Source organism: Onychomys torridus, chromosome 11 (genome assembly GCF_903995425.1).
Source record: "Onychomys torridus chromosome 11, mOncTor1.1, whole genome shotgun sequence".
Taxonomy (NCBI): Eukaryota; Metazoa; Chordata; class Mammalia; order Rodentia; family Cricetidae; genus Onychomys; species Onychomys torridus.
The window spans coordinates 24,173,577-24,193,805 of NC_050453.1; the positions used below are offsets into that span (position 1 = coordinate 24,173,577).

General features: G+C 48.9%; 1 protein-coding gene across 2 annotated transcripts in view; it reads right to left on the reverse strand.

Moving 5' to 3' along the window:
- Positions 1-11,546: 11,546 nt before the first annotated feature.
- Positions 11,547-20,229, reverse strand: part of Olfml2b (olfactomedin like 2B) — a 38,013-nt gene continuing 29,330 nt past the window's right edge. For both annotated transcript variants that reach the window (XM_036201767.1, XM_036201766.1), the window contains exons 7-8: positions 13,120-13,296; positions 11,547-12,627 (exon numbers count right to left, since the gene is read on the reverse strand). In XM_036201767.1, the coding sequence (XP_036057660.1) occupies positions 12,026-12,627; positions 13,120-13,296 (779 nt within the window). In that variant the 3' untranslated portion in view covers positions 11,547-12,025. The remainder of the gene's footprint in view (positions 12,628-13,119; positions 13,297-20,229) is intronic.

The following is a 20,229-nucleotide window of genomic DNA, read 5'->3' on the forward strand; positions in this document are numbered from 1 at the left end:
GGAGAGAAGAGTGAGCCACTTTGTTGGGTCACTGGTCTGCTGCCCCAGGTGGCTGCATTCCCAGCTGAAGTGACCAGAGTCAGGACTAGGTCTTTACCAGTGAACATGCTCAGCCAAGTCAGCCAACATCCAGGGCTTGGGGTCTGAATCCAGGAAGGAGACACACTGACTACTTGCTCTCTTCCAGACCCATGGCTCCTGGACATTGGGCTTCTGAGGCGTCCGTCCTGCTTGAAATCACACTCAGAAGCATCAAGCACAGTAGGTGAGCAAACCCTCCTAGCCTTGGGCTCCTGGGGTTTGGAAGGCTTCCTGGGAGGAGGATTAGCATGCAGCTACTGGTCAGATTGGTTCTTGAGGGAAAGAGCAAAAGCCAGTAATGCCCTTATTCCCCTCTCTCCTCCTGTCCCTGAGAGAGGACTCCATGCCTGAAGTTGGGAGGCCAAACCCTCCCTCTTGGGACTCTCTTGGAGAGAGCCTGTGCTTCAGGAGTAGCCTAGAATGATGCCTGAGAGACAGCGGGATAGCTCCAGCCTCGGCTCCCATGTATGTTTATAAGGGTGCAGAAAAACTGCTCAAACCCAAGCTTTGCACTGATCTGGTTCTTATATCACATCCTAGTGGCTTCTCTTGGGAGAACCATCCAAAAAACTGAGTCAGAAAGAAAAAGAAAAGAAAAGGGGGAAAAAAAAAAACTTACAACCAAAGAAAGTTATACAAGCTCTTAAATTCTTGAAGGAAAGATTTTACAATGACAGGGTGCAACATCAAGAGACCTTTTCATCATGGGTTGTGCTGATAACCCTCCTGGTGTGGCAAGCCTCTACAAAATTCAAAGGCCAACTGTGTCACAGGGGGTTGGAAGAAGGCTCTGACTTCCAGCATGCCTTGGCACAGACAGGGAGGCCCCACCTTCACTAGTGAGACTAACTGGGAAAATGCAGATACGACACATATGCCCCGTCCCATTCTGCTCCCCACCATTTAAAGTTGTTCTCCTGGGAGGCTCAGGAGAGACGCTCAGGGAAGCGTGTGGCCTTCTTAGGAACCCATCATCAACTGTTTCCAGATACTAAAAGTATCTACCACCCAGTGTCATTCCTGTTGGGCAGGGTAGGCCACAGAGGGTGGGATGGTCTGTCCTGTAGAAATGCCATGACCCAAAGGGCATCCCTGTGAAGGCCCTTTCTGTTCTGAAAATGCGTCATGGAAGAAAACAGCCCCTCCACAACAGAAGTGGCCATTGTGAGGTGAAGGGGTCAGCATGGGACTAGGGTGTTGTGGAGGCAGAGAAGAGTGTCCCAGCCAGTGATGAGGGCTAGAAGGGTGGAGTAACCCAGAGGCCACTGGAGCCTGGTGGGAATAGGGGCTATAGAGAGGGTGAGGTGCCTCAAAGGGCCACCAGCCTGAGGATCTAGATTCAGCTCCTGGGATCCTTATGACGGAAAGACAGAAACAACTCCCATAAGTTGTCTTCTGACCTCCATATGTGTGCATTAATAGCACACACATAGTACAGCACATGTGCCCACAGTAAATAAGTATATTTTTAAAAATGTAAAGGTCCTATTGTCCGACCAGAACCAGAACTTTCTTGTAGCAACCAGGACATCCATCCACTACCGTCGTCCTTGCTGAGCTCTGTCAGGGGGGAGGAACGTTTTCCAGAGACATTCAGACTAAGGTGGAAATATTCGGGAATGGGAGGCCCTGCAGTGGCTTGATAGGACATATATTAAGACATTGGTTTTTAGGGGAGTCACAGGGGAAAATAGGGGTCTCCCTGAGGGAGGGAAGTTTGGATGAGGCCTTGAGGAAAGGGGAGAGTTTAGTCCATGTTGACTAGGAAAGACAGCTGAGCAAAGGCAAACAAATAAACTCCCTCAGGGGCCAGGTGCCTCAAGGGCGAAGGCCTGGAGTGCCCAGGGAAGAGGCAAAATGGCTGATAGATAAGGTCTTCTATCTCAGTGTTGCCTCAGTGCTAAAACTGGTCTTAAGCAATCATAAAGGGTTCAGACTGCTCCTTGAACTTAGATCTGTTACAAGAGTCATGCTCGAGGGGCCTAGGAGGGACTGCACAGGAGTCAGCTTGCAAAAAGAAGTCCTTAGAAGGCATGGAGCAGTGTATGACAGCTGTTCTGGGTTGTCAACTTGGCTACATCTGAATTTAACTAAACACCAAATGGCTGGGCACACCTGGGAGGGATTATTATTTTATATTAATTAAATCACTTGAAGAGGAAAGATCCACTTCTAATCCAGAACTTTGAGGTGGGAAGGTACATCTTTAATCTGGGCCACACCGTCTACTGACAGCCTATGTAAAGGACATGGAAGGAGGAATCTCTCTCTGTCTCTCTCTCTTACCAGTTTGCTCTCATTCTTAACAACAAGAGTCCATTCCTTCCTTCACTGGCATTACAGCCTACTTCTTAGGGATTCCAGTGTGTAGTGAAGACCAGCTGAGACACAGAGCCTCATGGACTGAACAACTACTGGATTCTTGGTCCTTTCATTGCTAACCAGCCATTGTTAGACTAGCTGGAGCACAGCCTGTAAGCCATTCGAATAAATCCCCATTCCATAAGGTATATTCCTCTAGTGAACCCCAACAAATACAATTGCTTTTCACCAGTGGTCCAACACACTTCCTCTCCTCCGACTATTGAGCTCTACAGCCCTGGCGTACAGGACTCCCTTTCCATCTGGACCCAAGAAGGCTTTGAGGGCTCTTTCGGTGACTCTTCAACTAAATAACAAGGCCAGTACTGACAGCTCAATAGAATTATTATTTACTGAGCCTTTCTGTGATTCTAGAGGAATGCACAAAGGATTTCTCCTAGCCATGGCTACCTAGACAAGGGGTGGACGTGATCAGTCCATGTGCTTAGCATGAACACAGATGTTGGACCAATCAGGGAGTTTGAGGCAGAAACAGGGGCAGAACTTTGGGCACTCAGGCTGAGAGAGCTGGAAGAGGCTCCTTGTTCTGACATGTGGGACCACATGCAAGAGGAGTGGGCAGGGAGAAGAGAAGAGGAAGCCTTTGAGAGCCCCCAGGGATGCAGAAGATCAACACAGAGCCTGCATTTCCTGTCCTGGTCTCGGAGGGCTTTGCCACTCCTCACTGGAAACTGGTGGGCTGCCTTTTGTATCCTTCTGACAGCTGCCTTCTGTTTGAGCGGGGCAGAGTAGGTGGGGGACTGCCCTCTGCAACCAGGACCCACATGAAGAGCACACCACCCCCAGGTCTATCCCAGTCACAGGCTCACAGGCGAAATGCCAGCTTATCAGAGGTCGGAGGGTGGAGCTGGGGTTCCTTAGAGGGCAGTAGGCAGACCTAGCATCTTTCTCTTCAACTTCAGCCTTGCTTCAGTCAAGAGCTGGTTGCTATGGGACTCTGGGAAGTTCACCAGATTTCTCTGGCCCAGTCTTGGCTCTTGTGGCTGTTGGCTGCTTTCTAACTCCCCCAGGCACTGCCAGATTTTCCTTGGTGTTCCCAGGCCAGACCATCTACTCCAGAAAGAGAGCTCAGCTGAGGTCACTTGGAAAGTAACCCCGGAGTGGGGCCCTGCCCCACATTGCCTCAGCCAACTAGCCTTTGTTCTTACGTTCTTTCCCGTTCACTGTCTTGTTGTCCTAGCTGTGTTACAATCAGTCACACTGTGGTCCCCCAAACAGGAGTACTATGCAGTAGAGGTTTGGTATGACTTGTTTGCATCCAGTGACTCTGGGAAAGCACTAAAAATTGAGCACCCTAGGGACACCGTGCCACGACATCTTTGTAACTGTTGGTTTCCAGACTTCCGATGGAAAAATCCTCAGAGACAAGCTTCATCCTACAGCATCACACATTCCTGAAGAGTCATGGGTAATCTGCTCATTTATGTTTTGACTTATTCCAGAAACATGTGCACAGATATGCACATGCAAATGTATAGGAGCACACACACACACACACACACACACACACACAAACACTCCAACATGGCAACCTAGAAAGAAAAGGGAACATTGAAAACATAAAATAGACCTGGTACAGAGGCAAGGCCAGTGTGGACACCATAAAAATCCCACATGTTTCCGATGAGCCTTAAGTTTTCCAGCAGCTAATATGAAGAGAGAACTTTGTATGAAATGAACTTTGGAAAATTGAGGCGGATTTTGCATGTATTAGTGGGGGTTGCTATTAAATATAATGTTTATAGTGGACATCTGGTTTTGTTTTGTTTTGTTTTCCCTGCTCAGCAGCCCTTCCTAGAGGAACTGCCTCTTCCTAACTTGGTATGATGAAGGTGGGGCTGTCAGTCAGAACCCACCCTGAGTATGAGGTAGGAGGGCTGGCATCCAAACTCATAATCAGACACTCTCGTGGAAAGCTGAATCTCTGATAGAGTCATGGGGAGCCGTTAAGCGTCTAAATCAGAGGCTCCTGTGAAGGCACCATCTTCAGGAGACAAGTCACAGAGTTCTGCTATCCAAAGCTAGCCCTTTCTATCCTTCCCATGATCTGGTTTTCCATGTTTGTCTTTGAGACTGTGAACTTCTCAGTGTTTTTCCAGTAAATTCCTTTTGGCTTAAGAGAGCAAGAAACTATTTTTGTGGCTTGTAACCAAGGACTTCTAAAGATATGAGGCTAATAAAAAGTTTGTGTAGAATATGAGAATGCCCTCAAAAAGCAAATAATTGGTTCTGTGTTGGCTTCTTAGAAAGTCACAATCCCAGACCTTTATAGGTACCCATTGGTGATTTCATAAGAGTTGGGGAGCAGTTAATGAAGCCTGTAGGGAACAGTATCTGGGTATTGGGGTGGGAAGCCAGAGAGAACTCTGTGGTTAGGAAAGCTAAGTTCATCTTCAAATTACCTAAGACATAGTCCTCAGGAAATAAAATGGACTAATACTGCTCTTCTAATACTAATACTGTGCTCAGTGAAACCCCGAGTGACTTCATTTCCTGCAAGTTGTTTTACTAGTTAAACTACAGGGTATGGTATTATTTCTCTGGATTTCCGGAAGAGGCCGCTGTCACCCTCCGGCCCTGACTGTGAGGGGCAAATGCAATAGATCCTGGGGTAGAGACCGTGGACTCCTATAGGAATCCCCTCTCAGCATGTCCAGAATCTGCCCTCCTTGGGCCTCGATTTCCCTGAGTCTCATCATTGACGACATTATCGCCTGCCTGGCCTGTGGAGCACTAATGAAAAGCCCGTGGGCAGGAAGGCTCTGAAGAAAACAGGATTTGAGAATGGCTGCCTGAACAGGAAGCCCCGTGACTTTTGTCAGGGTCCACTTCATGACAACTCTAGTTGACTTTGCATATTGTGTAGGCTACATCAACTCCTCATTCCTGTAACAGATCCCTGAAGTACAGGCATTCTAAGTTAGACCCCGTGCTGAGAAGAGTCCTAGATGAAAGAATGGGCCACATCTCAATCTGGATGAGAGAGTCATCCTTGCAGGGACCACCTGTTCACAAACATGGCGGAAGGCAAGCACCGTCATCTCTGGGCTCATATTTAGGGCAACCTTTTGCTGTGCCTGGAGGAGTGGACATGGCTTCACTTGGATAAGACCTTGCAGATAGCCCAAGTGTCAATGAAGACAGGACACAGAGGTAGGGGGGTAGGGGGTAGGGGGGGGGGGGGAGGGGAAAGTGTCCTGGCTGCAGGGAACTGGGGAAGTATCATAGGATCTGAAAGCGAGAGTTTCAACCAAGCTCGCTTCACATACCAGAGGATGGATCCCCAAGCTTGAGCAGATCCATGGTCAGGACTCAGCAGGGAGGGGTCTGGAAACTTTTAAACTCTTTGCTGACATTAAGATCATAAAAGCGTTCTGAGTTGGGGCAAGTTTTAAGAGAATGTTTGAAGGATTCCTTTGGAAATAGCTGTGCTGGGTCCTGCTGTCTTTCTGGGTGGGGTGTCCCTCCTCTTTATGCAGGCTGTGAGAGGATGGTGGTAAACACGCATCTGGGGACACTTAATCCATGTTCTTGTAGTTTGGAGCGGGGCACAGTGGGCCAGCAATTGACACCCATTTGGGCTCCCTAAGATGGGAAGATGCACTGACAGACTACTTCTCAGTAATGATTACTTACTTAGCTGGGATGAGCCTGTACTCCCAGACTTTGTCAGGATAAATAATGTGTGAGAATTTTCTGTGGGCCGGATGTGGCCACGTATGAGGTCATCTTGGGTGCTGTCCAAGTGGACCGACTGTTCAGAGGGGCAGAGGAGACAGCATTAGATTTTTCTGGGTTGGTTTGAGGAAGGAGAATGGCCAGCTGGAATGGAGGTCAGTCACACGGCAGAACAGCCATCCCTACTAAATTATAGGGACTCTTCCAAGGACCACAGAGATGTTGAGGAAAGCTCCTGAAATGTCTCAGAGACCTAGATCTCCAGAGCCTGACAGACAGGCAATGCTTTCCCACCCTTGCACTTGGCTTCCTCCTTCTCTCCCCCTCTTCCTCATTCCACCCCCTCCCCATTCTCTCCCGAGACAGTGACCTCTTCACCAATTCCAGGACTCCTGCCCACAGCAGGCCCAAGTGGCGTAGTGGCTGGGACAGCAAACTAAAATCAAGTTCAGTGTTCTGTCTTGCATTTTTTTCTTTTTAAACTTTTTTCAAATTTTATTTTTTTAATTTTATATATAGGGGTGTTTTGCCTACACGTATCTCTGTATACCACTTGCATGCCCATTACCTGCAGTACAGAAATGGACATCAGATCCTCTGGAATTGGAGTTACAGAACGTTATAAGCCATCATGTGAGGGTGAAGAATGAACCTGGGTCCTTGGGAGAGAGCAGCCAGTGCTCTTAACTGCCAAACCATCTCTCTAGCTACTTGATGTTTTAATTATAAAAATTGATTGGCCAGTGAGGCATAATGGTGTGCAGCAAGAAATCTTAGCACTTGGGAGGGTGAGGGAGGAAGATCACAAGTTCTAGGCCAGCCTGGAGCATATAGTGAGTGCCCCCCCATATAGACATATACATACATGCATGCACATGCACACATATACATGTATATGTGTGTGTGTGTGTGTGTGTGTGTGTGTATAGTGTGTGTGTGCCAAATTAATTACTCACATGAATCTGTATGTTGCTGTTGTTGTTTGAGTGGCCATAGAACTTGTTATGACCTGAGACTTTTCAAAGAGGTCACTGACCTCCTCCAAGCTCTCCTACAGGAACAATAAATAAATAAATAAAGCCACCAAATAAATTTATGGGATATTGATCAGAATAAACAGTGGCCTGGTGACCATCCGCACAATCAAAGCCAGGCCCATCTGTCAGCAGCAGGTCAAGGAGGGCCCGCAAGAGAGAGGTGGGCCTGCGAGGGTGTGTCTGCAGACACCATCCCAGCGTGGCGGGTGAACAAAGGGAGTGTGGAAACAGAAGGAGCGGGCATGGCTGAGCACCCAGTTCATGGTATCACTGTGAAGCCCTCTGCCCAAAGTAGCTGCCTGAATCTTTAGACTTAACTTCATCTTTATTTTTCAAGAAGTTTTTAGACTTATTTATTGTATTTTATGTATGTGAGTATTTGGCCCCTATGGATGTCTATGCACCACAGTGCAATGGATGGTTGTGAACCACCACGTGGGAGCTGGGAATTGATCGTGGGTCCTCTGCTCTTAATGGCTGAGCCCTCTCTGCAGCCCAACTTCATCTTCAAAGGGGAAGTAGAGGTGGGAGGACGAAGCTGAATGGTGGGAGACAGTGGGCAGAGCGAGGCACTCCCACAGAAAACAGCAGTCTCTTTTAGGAGGCCATTGTGTGACAGAGGCAGGGAGGGACCCATCTCCATGAAAAGGACTTGACCCAGCGGAGCCCAAGGAGCTTGCAGTCAGTCTTAATTTTGTCAGAGACCAGGACTGGGTAAAGTGTTAATGTTGTGGGAAATTAGGTAAATGCAATGCAGGAAATCTCTACTGATTTTGTAAGTTTTCTGGAAATCTAGAATTAGCCCCAAATTAAAAAAAAAATTGTAAGAGAGGAAAGATTTAAGCTGTGAAACCCTAAGTTCAATGTGTGGACAAAAAATATCCAAACCCCCCAACTGTACAAGATGTCTCAGACTGGGAAATTAAATGTGGGTCAGTGGTAATGATCTCAAATAAATGCCTGACACTTGTTAAGTAGAAGTCATGTAGAAAAACATCTCTTCTTGTCAGAGATGCTTACTTACCGCATGCTAGTGTAAAATGGCGAGCTGACTCCAGTTTAGAGAGTATCAGCAGAAAGGGAAATTCAAAGCAAATATAACAAAATGCTGCTGATTATGACAACCTGGACATATGAATATGGGGAATTCTTATACTTTCTACTTTGTGGTGTCTGTGTATGTGTGTGTGTGTGTGTGTGTGTGTGTGTGTGTGTGTGTGTGTGTGTGTATGTATGTGTAGGCCAGAGATTGATGTCAGGTGTCCTCTTCATTCACTCTCCACCTTGCTTTCTGAGACAAGGTTTCTCCCTGAACCTAGAGCCAGCACTTCAGCTGGATTGGCTGGATCAGGTCCCGGGGACACCTGTCTCCACTCCACAGCATTAGGATTACAGTGTGCACCATCATGTTCCTTGTTTTATGTGGATGTGGGGAATACAAATTCAGGTCTTCTTGCTGTATAAGTACTTTACCCACCAAGCCAGCTGCTTCTCAGCACCCTGGGTTTTTTGTTTGTTTGTTTTTTTGGTTTTCTAAGATAGCTCTGCCTCCTGAGTGCTGGGATTAAAGGCATGCGACACCACCGCCTTGGTAACCACCCTGGTTTCTACTGTTTGGAATTATTTTCATAATAAAAGCTAAAACTACTAAGTGCTTATTTATTTTTTCTTATGCTCTAGCTGTTTTATTATGTCTCCAAACAGCTCTCTAAGACAGACCCATTCTACTATAATCTAATCATCCAAAAATATACTAATTTGATACTTATATACTGGGGAATAATGGTAGGAAAATATCAAAAGGGTTTTTTTTCGCCTATAAACTACCATACTTCTATAAGAGCACAAAACTTTGTATATACATACATACAGGTCTCAAATGGAGCTGAGGTGCCTCCGATGGACTGCATGGTCCAATAACACATGCGATGCAAAGCTACTGTGCGCATGTTGCATGTTTGGTAACAAAGCTACAGTGAAGTCGAGAGTGATACTGGCCAGGAACCCCTTAGAGTCCCAGTCTGTTTGACCCTGAATTGTTGGTAACTGTGTGCTCAGAACTGTGTGTTGCCAAGTTTGCAGCCCTCACATTCAGGTACACAACCCCATAATCTAAGAGGCTGGGCTCTCAGACACAAGCTCCTGAGTGGCTTCTCAGCAGGGGTTCCAGGAATGCTTTCTCTTTCTTTTTAAATTTTTTAAAATGATTTTATTTTTATTTTATGTGCATTTATGTTTTGCCTGTGTGTATGTCTGTGTGGTGGAGTCTGGTCCCCTGGATCAAGAGTTACAGACAGTTGTGAGCTGCCATGTGGGTGCTGGGAATTCACTGAACCTGGGTCCTCTGAAGAGTGGCCAGTGCGCTTAACAGCTGAGCCATCTCTCCACACCCCACCCCAGGAATGCTTTCTAAATGAGTGAGTGAATGCAGAGAACGATGGGAGAACGAGTCGCTATTATTCCTCTATTTTTGAAATGCTACTGTAGGGAATGTTTTAATAGGGAAACAGCAAGTATGCATTTCTCATCAGTATCAAACAATTCAAGTGCCCTAGGGCATGTACAGGGTGACAAAGAGAGAAGATTCAGTCATTAGTTCAGGAAGCTGAAAGGACCCTCTCATCTGACAAGTGAGGCCAGGAGAAGGAGTGTGTGTGTCTTGGGCCTGTGACTCACAGCCATAAGCAAAGGCACTTCTGCCTTCTCAGATACTCAGCTCTGCCTTCTCAGACACTCAGCTCTCAGTCTTGATGTTTCCAAAGTTTCATTCCCAACTGGGAAACTGAATGTGACTTCCCTGAAGTGACTGACTGTAACTAGAACTGTCAAGTCATCTAACAGTTAGCGGTGTCCTAAATGTACTCAGGGAGGGCATTTCCTGCCACCCCACCTCAGGCTGCTGTCATGCCCTCCGTGGGTACCAGCTTCCTCCGCTTCCTCTTTCCAGCAGGTGGAAGGCACCAGAAGGCCGGAATAGTCTTTGGTCCTAAGGCAACTGGTTCACCCAGGTGCACTGGGCTGGCTTCCGGAGAGGGCTGTTCCTCGAGGCCTTCCCTTGGTCTGCATGAGGTAGGCACTCCCTGATAGGTTATCCGACAGGAGGGGCAGGGAGAGAGGCCTCCCTCAGTCTCCTCTGGGTTACTGAGCCGATGGCTGCTTGCATCTGCTCTGGAAGACCTGACAGCCTGGTATTTGAAAATGTGTTAAGAACAGGAAGCTGGTGGCTCCAGTGGAGGTGTGGGCTAAGAAGCCACACAGGAAGACTTGAGCAGCATGATGGGTGAGCGCTGAATAAGAGGGTGAAGCCCACAGGACATATAGGCACTCCAGAGACAGTGGGATGGACAGTGGACCTTGTGCGGTGACATGATGTCATTCTCCCCACCACCTTGTCACCTCTGCCTCCTCCCACACCATTCCCCATATTTCTCCAGTATTCTGTATTGGGAGGAGAATTATGCTGTGGAGTACAGGTCCTGCGTGGGGCTCAGTCGGAACTAGGGGGCGCTGCGATTCTCTTGCCCCTTAGGGCACCTTTTTTCTAAAATAAAAGTCCTATCTGGAGGCACACTTGGAAGGGAACGGTGGACAGGATTATGGGGAGTAGAGAAGAAGGGACTGTCTGGTGGACCGACTGACTGGGGGAAGACTTCTTAAGGAAGGCTGCGGACGGTCACGCTCAGGTCAGGGGCTGGGTTAATGGCACTGTGTGGGGGGGGTGTGTGTGTGCACAGGGCTTGTGCTTGATCAGAGTAGCTGGAAGCATGAGACAGGAGGATTGTGAGGATGAGGCTATCAGATGGTAGAAAGGGGGAAATGGGGATGAAAAGGAGAGGGCAGGGGAGAAGAGAGGAGAGGAGAAGGATGAACTCACACCACCACCGTGCCAAGGACTTTTGATGCCATATTTCTATAAGAGCACAACACTTGGTACATGTAAAAAGAATGCAGCCCGTAACACACAGGTCTCAGATCGAGCTGAGGTGCTTCAGGTGGCCTGCATGGCCCAATAGCACATGCGATGCAAAGCTACTGTGTGCACGTTGCATGTTTGGCGGCAAAGCTACAGTGAAGTCATGAGGACGATGGGGCGATACTGGCCAGGAACACCTTAGAGTCCCAGTGTGTTTGGCAGCAGAATACTCTCTTTTTCCCCCCAGACAGAGCCTTGGTAAGTTGTCTAAGCTGGTCTGGAATTCACTCTGCTGGAGCCCGCATGGCCTCGAACTTGCAGTCTTCCTGGGATTTGAGGCCAGGCTGAAAGAACGCTTCCTCGGAACACCAGACCCAGTCTCCTTCAGGAGAGGAAAGCTAACTAACACCTAGTTAAACGCATTCCTGCTCAACAAAAAATGACCTGGGAAAGGATTTTAAAACTTCTCCTTTATTAAAAAAAAAAAAGGCATTTTTTTTTCTGAGTTTTAAGAACTTCTCTAATAACATAAAAATTTTCCCGCCACTTAGCACTTCTTTCTTGAGCCCTCACCCCTGCTCCTGGTGCAGTCTGGCCACGAGACCCAGAGGAAGAAACGCTTCCGCCTTGCACTCAGGAGCTGGAGGGTAGAAGGACGAAGGAAGGTAGGTTACTGGTCCAAAGGAGAAGTCCGTTTGCACAAAAATATAAATTGTGGAGGATGAGACCAGCACATACATGTATGGATTGATCTACAATCCATATAAAAAAAATAAGACCCAAACTGTCATTTTACATTTGTAATATTATACAAAATAATATATATTTTAAAACAACACCCACCCACCTGCACACTCTCACACACAGACATGCACACAAACACACACAAGGTGCTAGCGGCCCCTCGGCACTTCTCTTTGCCCGGTCAAGCATGTCAGTAGGCGAAGATGACATGGTAGGTGACCTGGTGGCCATTGTCCCAGGCATAGAGGAGGCGGTCCTTCGGGTTGTAGTCTATCTGGGTGGTATAGGAATACTCATTCTCGAACAGCAGCCTGGGGACGATCTGCGTGTTGGTGTGGGTGTCGAAGGCATAGGAGATGTTGGCGTTCCGCTGGTTGTAGCTGTCCACAGCATATAGCACCCCACAGATGACAAAGCAGTTGCCGTAGAAATTCCTCCTGAGCCCAGTGCGCCATGTGGTCTCCTTCTGTGTGCTTAGGTCCACGGCATTGAGCTTGCTCAGGACAATGACTTCCTGACTGAAGCCCTCATCATCCAGAGCTGGGTAGATGAGCCACAGGCCATTCTCATCCACAGCAAAGTCCACATCTGAGTGGCCCTGCCACCGCCAGGGTGTGGCCTCCTCATAGGCCACGTCATGGAGCATGGCCCAGGCAGCTACATAGCGCTGCTTCAGGTCATACTTGATGATGTTTCGGGTGAAGGCCCGGTTGTAGTAGAAGGCACCATTGTACACCACGTGACCCGTGCCGATCCAGCTGTATGGAAGCTTGTAGGAATTGCTCCAGCGACCTGTGGTGGCAAGAAGGTGGGAAGCGTCAGGGCAGCACTGCCTGTGACAGAACCAGCTACGGACTAGGGTCTGCACACTTGGGTTTGTGTCTTGGTGCTACCACTTTCTAGTGCCAAAGAGTGTACTGTTTCCTGTTCTTACCCAGCATCCTCCTGAAAGAGACAGCAATCCCACACTCCAGTGTTCCAAGGGTCCCACACTCATCTACCTGACGGAGATTTGTAAACTGTTGGAGGCCAAGGGGAAGAGAGGATGTTTTCTAGCCTGGCTCAAGATCTTCCATATCCCAGGAGCTGGGGGGGGGGGGGCAGGGGGGCGGCGACAGAGCCAAGAAGGCAGAGAGAGTCGAAGAGGTGACCACCCTTCCAGGGAATGCCCTTTTGCAGTCCATAGAGAATGTCCTACTTCTCATGTACCCTCACTATGCCATCATCAGAGGAGGGGTAATGAGGCTGGGAAGGTACTCCCCACATCAGAGACGAGCCACAAACCTTGTTTGAAGTTCTCCAGATTTCGGAACTCTACCAGTGTGTTGCCGTAGTAGTAGTTGGTTACATAAATCCGGTCATCCTTGGCTAGGGGGTCCTTCATCCAGGCCCCTTCATTCCGTCCGTATGTGTTCTGGGTGGTGGGCCCCGTGATAGTGGAGAGGGTGTCCTTGCACCTTCCTAATGGAGAAGAGATGCATGGAAGGGTTGGAGTGGTCTAATGATGCCCTTCTCCTTAAGTTCCTGCTGGCCCCTCTAGCTGAACTCTTGGCAGCCTTTAGCAGTCCCGTGTAACCAAGCATCCCAGCGTCATCTGATGCTATCCCCACAAAGCTACCCACAGTCGTCAAGGTGGGCCACTGTGATGCCACCCTGCCTCCATCTCTTTGATCCTATTCTTTAACAGGCAAAGATACAAAGTCATTTTTTTGGGTACCATGCCATCACCCAGAAAGCCATTCTGTTCTGTTCTGTTGATCCCTGCTACCACAGTAACACAGACATACCGCTATTACACTACACGTCCGTGTGAGTATGTGTGTGTTTTAGTTAGTGAGGATTGAACGCAGGGCTTTGTGCATGCTAGATAAGCACTCTACACTGGGCTGGTCACTAGGCCAGGAAGTACCTTCTCTACCATGCCCATCTCTCTCTCTCTCTCTCCTCTCTCCACATCCACCCCAAGAGTATAAGCACCCAGGGAGCAAGGGCTGTGGCTTTTCCTGTGTTCCCCGAACTCAGAACACCAAGTATCTGGCACACCACAGGCGCCAGTAGATGGTCTGACACTTGAGCGTGGGGATTGGGAACAGAGAGAAGTGTGAGCAGAAAGGACCCTGACAGGCATAGCCAGGAGCACACAGCTGTACCCCACTAGCCTGGGGCAGCTCTGACTGGATGGTGGGTAGGTATTCATGTCCCTAGGGAGCTGTTCTCAAGTCCATGGCCTGTGTCCCCACCAGGAACAGACTGTCTGGAATTCCTGCTGGGGAGCTGGAGGGGCGGGGCACCCATCAGCTTTACTTGTGGGGTCCTTCTTTAAAGTTCCAGTCTTCCTTAGTAGAGCGGGAATTCTGCAATACTCCTCCAAGTGGCTCTTTGGAATGGCCCAGAACCCAGGAAAAGCCTTCACAGGACACTAGAACTACTTAGGACTCTAGACGAGATGAAATTGAAAACACGAGATGCTTCATCTGGGACATTACTGAGCATGGGTTTGAATGACACTGAAGTCACACAGAGCATGCACTCTTGTACCCCTGGACTAGTGGGCCCTGGAGGAAGGGGATAACTGGAGACTCATCCTCAGGCCCCCTAACCACGGGCATCAGCAGACACCGTCCTACCTGCCATGGAGACCAGTGGCCCTGGTGAACAATAGTGATGAGAATGTTTGGTTCTTGACACTTGGGACAAAAATAAGCTAGGCCTATAGTTTGGATTCAGGGTTCTCGAAGTTTCCGGTGGTACCATGTCCAAACTGTTCCAGTCTGTTGCATGAAATCTGTGTTCCAGTGATCTGAGGCAGGAGGAACACAAGGCTTCTAGCTAGCAGGGCGGGAAAGGGCAGCCGTGCCTTGGCTCTGGCTCTGGGGCAGAACTGGGTTGAGCAGTGTTTTCCAGGCAGGCCTCACAGTTAGGTGTAGATGGCTGGCTTCAGGCATCTCTGAGTGAGGTTTATCGAGTTTGACTCTGACAGAGTGGGGAGAGGGCTGCCTCCATCTGACAAACAACAGAAACCACCCACCAGCCTCATTCCCTCAGCTCTGAGCTCATTTGTTCAAGACAATAAAACAGAAGTCTCCAGCTGAGCCTGGCAGCAGTCGCGTGGAAAATATCTCATTTCCTGGCGCTGAGCTGGACCGTGAGTACCAGTGGAGAAGCCACACTCCCCGGCACTGAGGTGAGCCCTCTCGTGCCATCCCCAGGCAGACTACTTACATGTACCTCTTTCCTTGACAACGTTCCACAAGGACATCAGTTCTCTACCAGCCATGCCCTGAAGACCCACAATTGCCACATGAGGGAAGATGTCACTGTCACGATTGCCCCAGCCATGCCCATCTCTTACTACACAGTAAGTTACCAATAGCTCTGGAAGCCAAGATGGATATATAACAAAATATTTATAGGGTCCCGCAGGGCCTTGGTGTTGGACTATCTATCAATATGCCTGGGCTTGGAGCCAATGGCCTCCATTCTGGCCCTGCCACTAACTCCAATATCTGTGTTGCCCCATAACGACACAGAACCTTAACTTCTTCAAAGTGCACAGTGAAAGCACCTGGAGAATCCACCCTGACAAGAGAGGGTAGGGCTAAGTGACTGCCCTGTGACCATGAGTGTTAACTGTCACCTTGGCAGAGTATGGAATCTTTTGGGAGACGAGCCTTTGGGCATGCCGATGGGGAATTATTGTGGTTGTGTTGAAATGGGATGACCTGCCCCAGTGGGCAGCGCAGGACCATGCAGACATTATTCTCTGCTTCCTGGCTGTGGATGTGTTATGGTTAGCTGCTTCGAGCTCTTGCTGCCTTGATCTCCCCTCCGTAAAAGGTACCTTGAACTGTAAGCTGAAATAAACCACCTTTCCATGAAGTTGCTTTTGCTAGAGTAATTTATCACTCTAAAAAATAAACCAAGACAGGCGCTCAGACATATCCAGGCTCTAACCCTTTGGACTCATGAAAGTGACCTTCTATGGCAAAAAGGATGTTGTATGACTGAGTCAAGAATCTTGAGATTATCAGGGATTAGCTAAGTGGGTTCTAAATTTCATCACAGCTGTCCACATACCAGTGAAGCAGGGAAATGGGCTACGGAAGAGGAGGAGGCAAGACTGGACTGATGTGGCCATGGGCCACAGAATGCTGGCAGCCAGTGGACTCTGGAAAAACAAGGCATGGGTTCTCCCCTGGAGTCCCTGGAAGGAACTAAACTTCTGACACCAAGGATTTAGTCCCATAAAACTAACTTGAGACTTCTAGCCTACAGAACTGCTGGAGAATAACTGTCTATTGTTTTTAGCCACTAGTAGTATGGCAGTTTGGCAGAGTGGGAATGGATATAGATGAGATCAGTTTCTGGAACAAGGGGAGGTGTCTGTGCTTCTACAGACACCTAGGAAGAGGGAAGTCCCAGCCTGCAGCTGTGCAGTGCTGATTCCTGGGTCCTCATGACAAATTGCCGTAAGTCACTGAGGTGCAGAAAACCGTACAGAAAGGATAAGTCCATGCAGGAAGGCGGGACTGATGTGCATGGCTTCAGAACATTTGAAGACAGGATCCAGGGGAGTTAGGAGACCACGAGCCCCAGACATATCACCATGCTCAGAGTCTGGGACAGTTCTTGTGATGGTTAATATGGTCAATTTGAATGGACTTAGAAACATGGAGGAGATAAGCCTTGGGCAAGTCTGTGAGGGATTATGGGATGATCACCTTAACTGTGAGCAAGTATCATTCCATGGGCTGGGGTCCTATGTGGTGGTATTGTGTTCCCCAAAATATTGTGTACCCTAATAAACTTATCTGGGGTTAGAGAACAGAAAAGTCACTAGATGTAGAGGCCAGAAAATGGTGGCACACATGCCTTTAATCCTAGCATTCCAGAGTCAGAGATCCGCCTGGATCTCTGTGAGTTCAAGGCCACACTGGAAACAGCCAAACCAAAGGTGACTCACGCCTTTAATCCCAGGAAGTAATGGCAGGAGGCAGAAAGGTATTTAAGGCGTGAGGACCAGGAACTAGAGTCTTCAGGCTTTTGAGAAGCAGTTCAGCTGAGATCCATTTGGAGGAGGACTCAGAAGCTTTCAGTCTGAGGAAACAGGATCAGCTGAGGAATTGGCAAGGTGAGGGGGCTGTGGCTTGTTCTGCTTCTCTGATCTTCCAGCGTTCACCCCAATACCTGGCTCCAGGTTTGTTTTTATTAAAAAGACCCTCTAAGAATTCATGCTACTGTCCTGGGCCAAATCAAAAGGAGGAATTGAGCTGAACACCAGTATCCATCACCCTCTGCTTTCTGATGCCATGTGACCAGCTGCCTCAAGATCCGGCCATCATTACTCCCCACCTCCCCATGATGGACTGCACCCTCAAATGTGAGCCTAAATAAACGCTTCTTCCCTTAAGTTTGCTTTTCACCAGGTAATTTGTGACAGCAATGACCTGAATCACTAACACAGTTTTAAAGCTCCTACCATGGGCACAGACCATCAGCCTTAGCAAGAAGGCAAGAGACAGCAGGTGGTTCACGGACCCTCGGGGAGGAAGGTTCTATCTGTGTCATTCTTGGTCTCCCCAGAGCAGGGCCACCCTGGATGACAGTGGCAGACACTAACGTCCACTGAGCACTCTCTGGTCTAAGCCATTTGCTCATCCACAGTCATTCAAGGCAGACAGCCCTTACTACAAAGCCTACCAGGGTCCGAAGGGAAGGATCCTTCCCCCTCCAGTATATACACCTGCTTGCATGTTGTATCTTAGATAATCATAGCAGCAAACATATGTCCCCTGCCCCACTGTCAGCTCCATAACTGGCCCTTCTGTGAGGTACTCCTTCAGCCCACAGGGTGTTCCCTTTAGCGTGCCTACATGCTCTGGACCTCTCATTACCTGCTGCCTTACATACTTGACACTGCCTCTCAGGAATATTGTTATCCTCCTCTTCTAGCCAAGCCTCTCTTTGGGTCAGACACTGAAGGCCATCTGCAGCATCCCCACCCCCATCTCAGGAAGTTTCTACCGCATCCCCCTATGTAACTTCTCAGACCTCACTCTCCTCTTAGGTGCTTCATTTGCTACCAGCTCTCACTGAAGACTTACAGCCCGGACTGGTTCTCCAACATGGCGCATCCAATGGCCTACTTGACATTTGTCCCTGGGTGTCCTTCTGCTTCCTCACACCTGGTTATTAACAAGCATACATTGCTCCTGTTCACATCCGACTCCTCCTGTATTTCCTGACACAGTGTGATAGCCACTAACCGAGCCAGAAACTTGGGTGATCCTGACATCTTCGCCTCACATGCTTTCTCAAGTGGTCTATGAGCTGCATCCACTTTCTCTCCTCCTCAGCCCCTCCTCAGCCCTTCTCCTCCACCACAGACATAGTTTAGATCTGCCTGCCTCTGGCCTGACTCATGCAATTGATATCAGTTCTCTTGCTGATGCACCTCTGCCTCCTTCCAGCCTGCCTACTCAGGACAGCAAGAGCTGCGTGCCCACAACATACATCTGCATTAGCCCTTAGTAACTGGCCGTCTCTAACTACCGCATGAAGCCCCAAGTTCCCACCCTAGCATCTCAGCCCTCCAGCATCTCCATCCTTACTTCTTCTTCCTCTCCCCAACACTCCAAGACAGGGTTTCTCTGTGTAACAGCCCTGGCTGTCTTGGACCTCACTCTGTAGACCAGGCTGGCCTTGAACTCACAGAGACCCACCTGCCTCTGCCTCCCAAGTGTTGGAGTTAAAGGCGTGTGCCACCATCCCGAGGAGTCATTCTTACTTCTTACCATCTCTCTCTATTCAGAAGTCTTGACTCAACTGCTTCTAGGAGGGGAGCAGACACTAAAATGAGCCCACAGAGACTGGGGAACTGAACAGCAGCTGACCCAAACGCATTCAAACATAAGAACACACATACGAGCCCTGAGATTGACGGCCTGAGGCTTCTCACCCATGTCTGGCTGCCTGTGCCAGGGACCCTCAAGGGGACCATACCCAGGGATGGCGACCATACCTAGGGATGGTGACCATACCTAGGGATGGTGACCATACCTAGGGATGACCCGATAAACCTTGGCCTGTGCAGTGTCATAGTGCCCTTGCTCAGAGGGTTGGTTCCATGTTCATATTCTGAAGCTGCCATTTTGATGCTGTGGGATGTCTTTCTGTGAATATGTGTTGCTCTGATTGGCTGATAAATAAAATGCTGATTGGCCAGTAGCCAGGCAGGAAGTATAGTTGGGGCAAACAGACAAGGAGAATGCTGGGAAGAGGAAGGGCAGAGTTAGGAGTCGCCAGCCAGACACGGAAGAAGTGAGATGACAAGGCCGAACTGAGAAAAGGTACCAAGCCATGTGGCTAAACATGGATAAGAATTATGGGTTAATTTAAGTGTGAGAGCTAGTCAGGAATAAGCCTGAGCTAATGGCCAAACAGTTATAATTAATATAAACTTCTGAGTGATTATTTTATAAGTGGGCCACGGGACTGCAGGGCCATGGTGAGACTGGAGAAACCTTCTGGCTACATTTTGAAATTCTTAAGGTGTGGTGGACTGAGTGAAAAGTATCCTGCAAAGGCATATGTAGTGTTCGGGGAAGTTATGGAACCTTTTGGAGGTTCAGATTTTCTGGAAGAAGTATGTCACTGGCAGCAGGCTTTGAGAATTGCCTCACTTCCTGTTAAGTCTCTCTGCTTCCAGTATATGGAGAGAAAGTGTGGCCAGCCAGCTCCCTGCCCCTTGCTGCCTGCTGCCATGCCGTCCCAGGCATTATGGACTCCAGCCCTCTGGAACCATAATCCAAAATGCACTCTTTCTTCCTTGCGTGGCTTTTGGTCATGGTGTCTTATCACAGCAACAGAAAATTAACTAATACGGACATGTAACAATTTATCCCATGCCAGTCTGTGCTAGAACACCCAGGCTGCCTTCCCCCCCCCCCCCCCCCCTCTGTCCCCAACAAACCTGGCTCTTACTGTCCTCTGTTGTGAGTTCCTTTCTGTCCTGTGAGCCTGCCATCCATGGACCGCCTTTGGACCGAGAGCCCCACAGCAGTGGGCATGTGCATCAGCTGCTTGTTGTCACTCCAGACAAGTTTGTCAGCCTGGCTGCTGGCCCCCTCCCTTGGTCAGCCTCATGGAGGGAATGATCATGCCTCACTCAATCTGCATCCTCAAGGCCTGGCACTGAGGGGTGTAGCTTGAAGTATAAGAGGACTTAACCTCCTCGAGGGCCTCAGACTTTGGCTGTATACATCTAAGGGAACAACTCGACTTTATCGACTCATTTTTAGGGCCTCTGTTAGGAGACAGCCAAGTTCCCTGTGAGCTGAGGGCTGGGATAGAGGAGTTACCAGACTTCTGCCTGTAGCCTGTGGTAGACAGCTG